At 36.5% G+C, this 3,272-nt stretch overlaps 1 protein-coding gene across 1 annotated transcript; it reads left to right on the forward strand.

Moving 5' to 3' along the window:
• The first annotated feature begins 214 nt into the window (after window positions 1-214).
• LOC104239305 (protein SRC1-like) lies at window positions 215-1,704 on the forward strand. Its single transcript, XM_009793913.1, has 2 exons — window positions 215-567; window positions 1,505-1,704. The coding sequence occupies exon 1, from the start codon at window positions 278-280 to the stop codon at window positions 533-535; it is 258 nt and encodes an 85-aa protein (XP_009792215.1). The 5' UTR covers window positions 215-277; the 3' UTR covers window positions 536-567; window positions 1,505-1,704.
• The last annotated feature ends 1,568 nt before the right edge of the window (window positions 1,705-3,272 follow it).

Raw genomic sequence — 3,272 nt, forward strand, 5'->3', positions numbered from 1 at the left:
ATAATATACCATCCACGTAAGTGGTGGAGGCGGAACTGCGCGTAACAAACCTTTAATATTGCCTGTGTTGGAATTTTTTTTTTATTTCCCTAAATTTTCAATTTTCTTTTGGTTATTTTTTGTGTGGAAATTTATATTAGATGTTGGAACTACGTACACGTAAAGTATCGACAGCTTCCTCCGTTTCCCTATAAATTCCTACCTCACTCAGCATTATCCTCATTCCAATTGCAATTTTGATCAAACTCATTAAAGTAAAATATACATCTGAGCAAAAATGTCAGGAATAGTGCACAAGATAGAGGAGAAACTCCACATGGGAGACCACAAGGACGCAGACAAGAAGGGCGAGGAGCACAAGGAGAAGATGAAGGAGAAGGGCGAAGGACACAGGGAGAAGATCAAGGAGAAGCTCCATGGCGAAGATCACAACGACGGGGAGGAGAAGAAAAAGAAGAAGAAGGACAAGAAAGACAAGAAGGAGAAGAAGCATGACGATGATAGCAGCAGCAGCAGTGGTAGCGACAGTGATTAGATCTGATCCTCCCACATTTTCCTCTACTCCTGGTATCTTCTTTTATATTTCTATCTATATATCAATTCATTTACTCGATCAACTCCAATTTATTTTGTGTTTTTTGAATCGTTAGTTCATTTAACTTTTTTATTTGATTCTGTCAACTCCTACGTAACAACTTGTTGTATTTCTTTATTCCTTTATTGATAAATGTGACTTTTTTACTTTTTAGTGCTACTGTCAAGATATTATTAATGTACCATGTTTTCCACGGGACAAGACTAACACAATTTTGGACATAGTTTAGCATTTAATCTGTATTTACTTATTTGCTAAAGATATGTTGGTCATTTGTGTTAATCATCTTTAATGGATATTATGGTATACTGCTATATCATGTGTTGTACTGCATTATTAACATTTGAGATGATCAAATGTCACAAGCTCGATAGAACAACTGAACAAGTCGTTTAATCAGTATGCATGAGAGCCAAGTATGTCAACCCAAAATTTTGTCATCCAAAAACTTATCATTTGGATGGAGTTATTGACTAATTATTGAGAAAAAGTAGTATTCGGGAATTAGAAGTTGCACGTACTTAAGATACTGTGACTATATGTTACTGACGATGATAAAAAATTTCTTTCCTGAAATATTTTAGCTATTATGACCAAAGCTCTAGCTAATTCACTCTTGAAAGCGCTAAATCGAGAGAGTTCAGGATTACATAGAGTGCTCGTTTTACATTGCTTGTTTCCAAGAATATGCTATCCAAAAAAAAAAAAAAATTCTAATATAATGTTCTTTATTTCTATATATAAATAAACATTACAATTTGATGCTTAGTGTTAAAGTCAAAATTTTCGATTCTCCCTTCATCTTGAGTTGCGGTTTTTGTTCTTTTCTGAAGATAGAATTTATTCACGTCACTTTCATTCTTTTGTGTGTTTCTTCTTTGACTCAAGTTACATTTCTCTGCGTGACAGGTAAAGGGAATTGTGATAAGTATTTCTGAGATTTGAGCTAGATGTACCAATGGCATTAGTTGCAGAGGAAAAAGTAAATAGGAGAAAATAAACAAAAATAAAAGATGACCATGCGTAGTCTCCATTGGCTCTAATGTATCCTAATTTGGGACAGTTTGTGAACGTACTTTCGCGCTAATAAAAAATGAAGTTTTTGATCAGTTTCTTTCTGCTTGTATTGACTTATTTAGTTCTTGCTAAATATATGTTGGGTGGTCATAACTCATAAATTTATTTAATTCGTAATTGTCTTGGTCCAACATTCGTTCGTTTCTCTTTTCAAAATTGCATTTTATTCATCTTTTCAAAAGGTTACATTGACTACTCTCTTTACAAAAGAGATGACACAAATGCAAATGATGCACTGCAATGCCGTTGTGGCATGTGAAACTGGACCATTCAGCCAAACAGGACTGAATGAACTCCCAAAAAAGAGCCTACATTTATACATGTAATCCAAAGATTAAGGAGGATCCAATGTAATTTCTGCCTTTTTTCTTGCTCGATGTTCTTATGGTAGGAAGACTCCATTTGTCCAAGTTCAAAAGACCTCTGATTTGAGGTGGGAGTCCAGCAAAGTCAAAAAATAGCTATGCCTGTGTTAAATCATGGCTCAAGGATGCCAATTTGTCCGCTACTTGATTACTTTCTGTAGCTCCACATCTACTTCTTCGAGTATCCTCCACGGGGTGTGATACCTGCAAAGAACGCATGCTCAACAAGAAGCTTAGAATCACTTTCGGCTAAAATGTAGTGTAAACCATTAAAAAGACTCAATTGCCTCCAAAAAGTAAGGCAGAGCTAGGCCTCTGCCAAATTGCTAGTTGTTTACCTCTTAAAATGGATAATAATTAAATTTATACGCGGTTTAAAGAATATGTGGTTTAATTTAACACAAATGATCAAAGAATAGTAAATAGTTGAATTGAAATAAGATGGAATGATCAAACCAAAGTAACGCAGTAATTAAGCCTTGCGTTTAACTTAAATGCCAACGATTGAGCCCTCGATATAGAGCTCAGATCCGAATAAACGATTAAATAACTTCAGAATGCTTAAACGATTACTGAGAGCTAAAGTAAATTTTGTTGCCTTGTTATTCGTAAAAAAGTGAGTCTGAAAAATGAAGAGGTCCTCCTCTTTTCATAGCAACGGAGTTTTAACCCAGGTATATGTTAATGAAATAAAAATCTTTTCCTTCCTTCTATCTCACGGAAATAAGATCCGCAGCCAATACCGAGCTTGATCCGCGCATCATTATTCGGCTGATGGCGGATATTTCGGCTTCTCGTTTGTCTCCTTTAACTGCCTTCCCTTTACCCTCCATTCTTCATGTCACTCGAGCTTGATTCCTTTCAGGTTCGGCCGTTCTTGAGCCCCGTTATATCACTCGTCCATTCTTGGTTCCGATCTGTAGGTATCTTTGGGCTCACCCAAGATAACGGAAAATCGGGGATAACTCTATCCTCGTTTTACCCATATGCAGATAGTCCCCACACTTCTCGAAGAGTAGATTATAGGAGCAATGAGAAGTGACAAATTGACCCTGGTTCCTTCCCTCGTAAGTCATGCACAAGCGAACGAATGGAAATGTTCCATCAGTCATGTCACTCTTACTTTGGACACGCGTCAGTTGTCGGTTGAGCACCCTCGGTGGTTACCAAATTCGAAACATCTCGCAATCATTACTCTTTCCCTATAAAAGCTCTGATTTATTACTTTCACTTTT

The sequence above is a fragment of the Nicotiana sylvestris genome, chromosome 9, assembly GCF_000393655.2.
Source record: "Nicotiana sylvestris chromosome 9, ASM39365v2, whole genome shotgun sequence".
Taxonomy (NCBI): domain Eukaryota; kingdom Viridiplantae; phylum Streptophyta; class Magnoliopsida; order Solanales; family Solanaceae; genus Nicotiana; species Nicotiana sylvestris.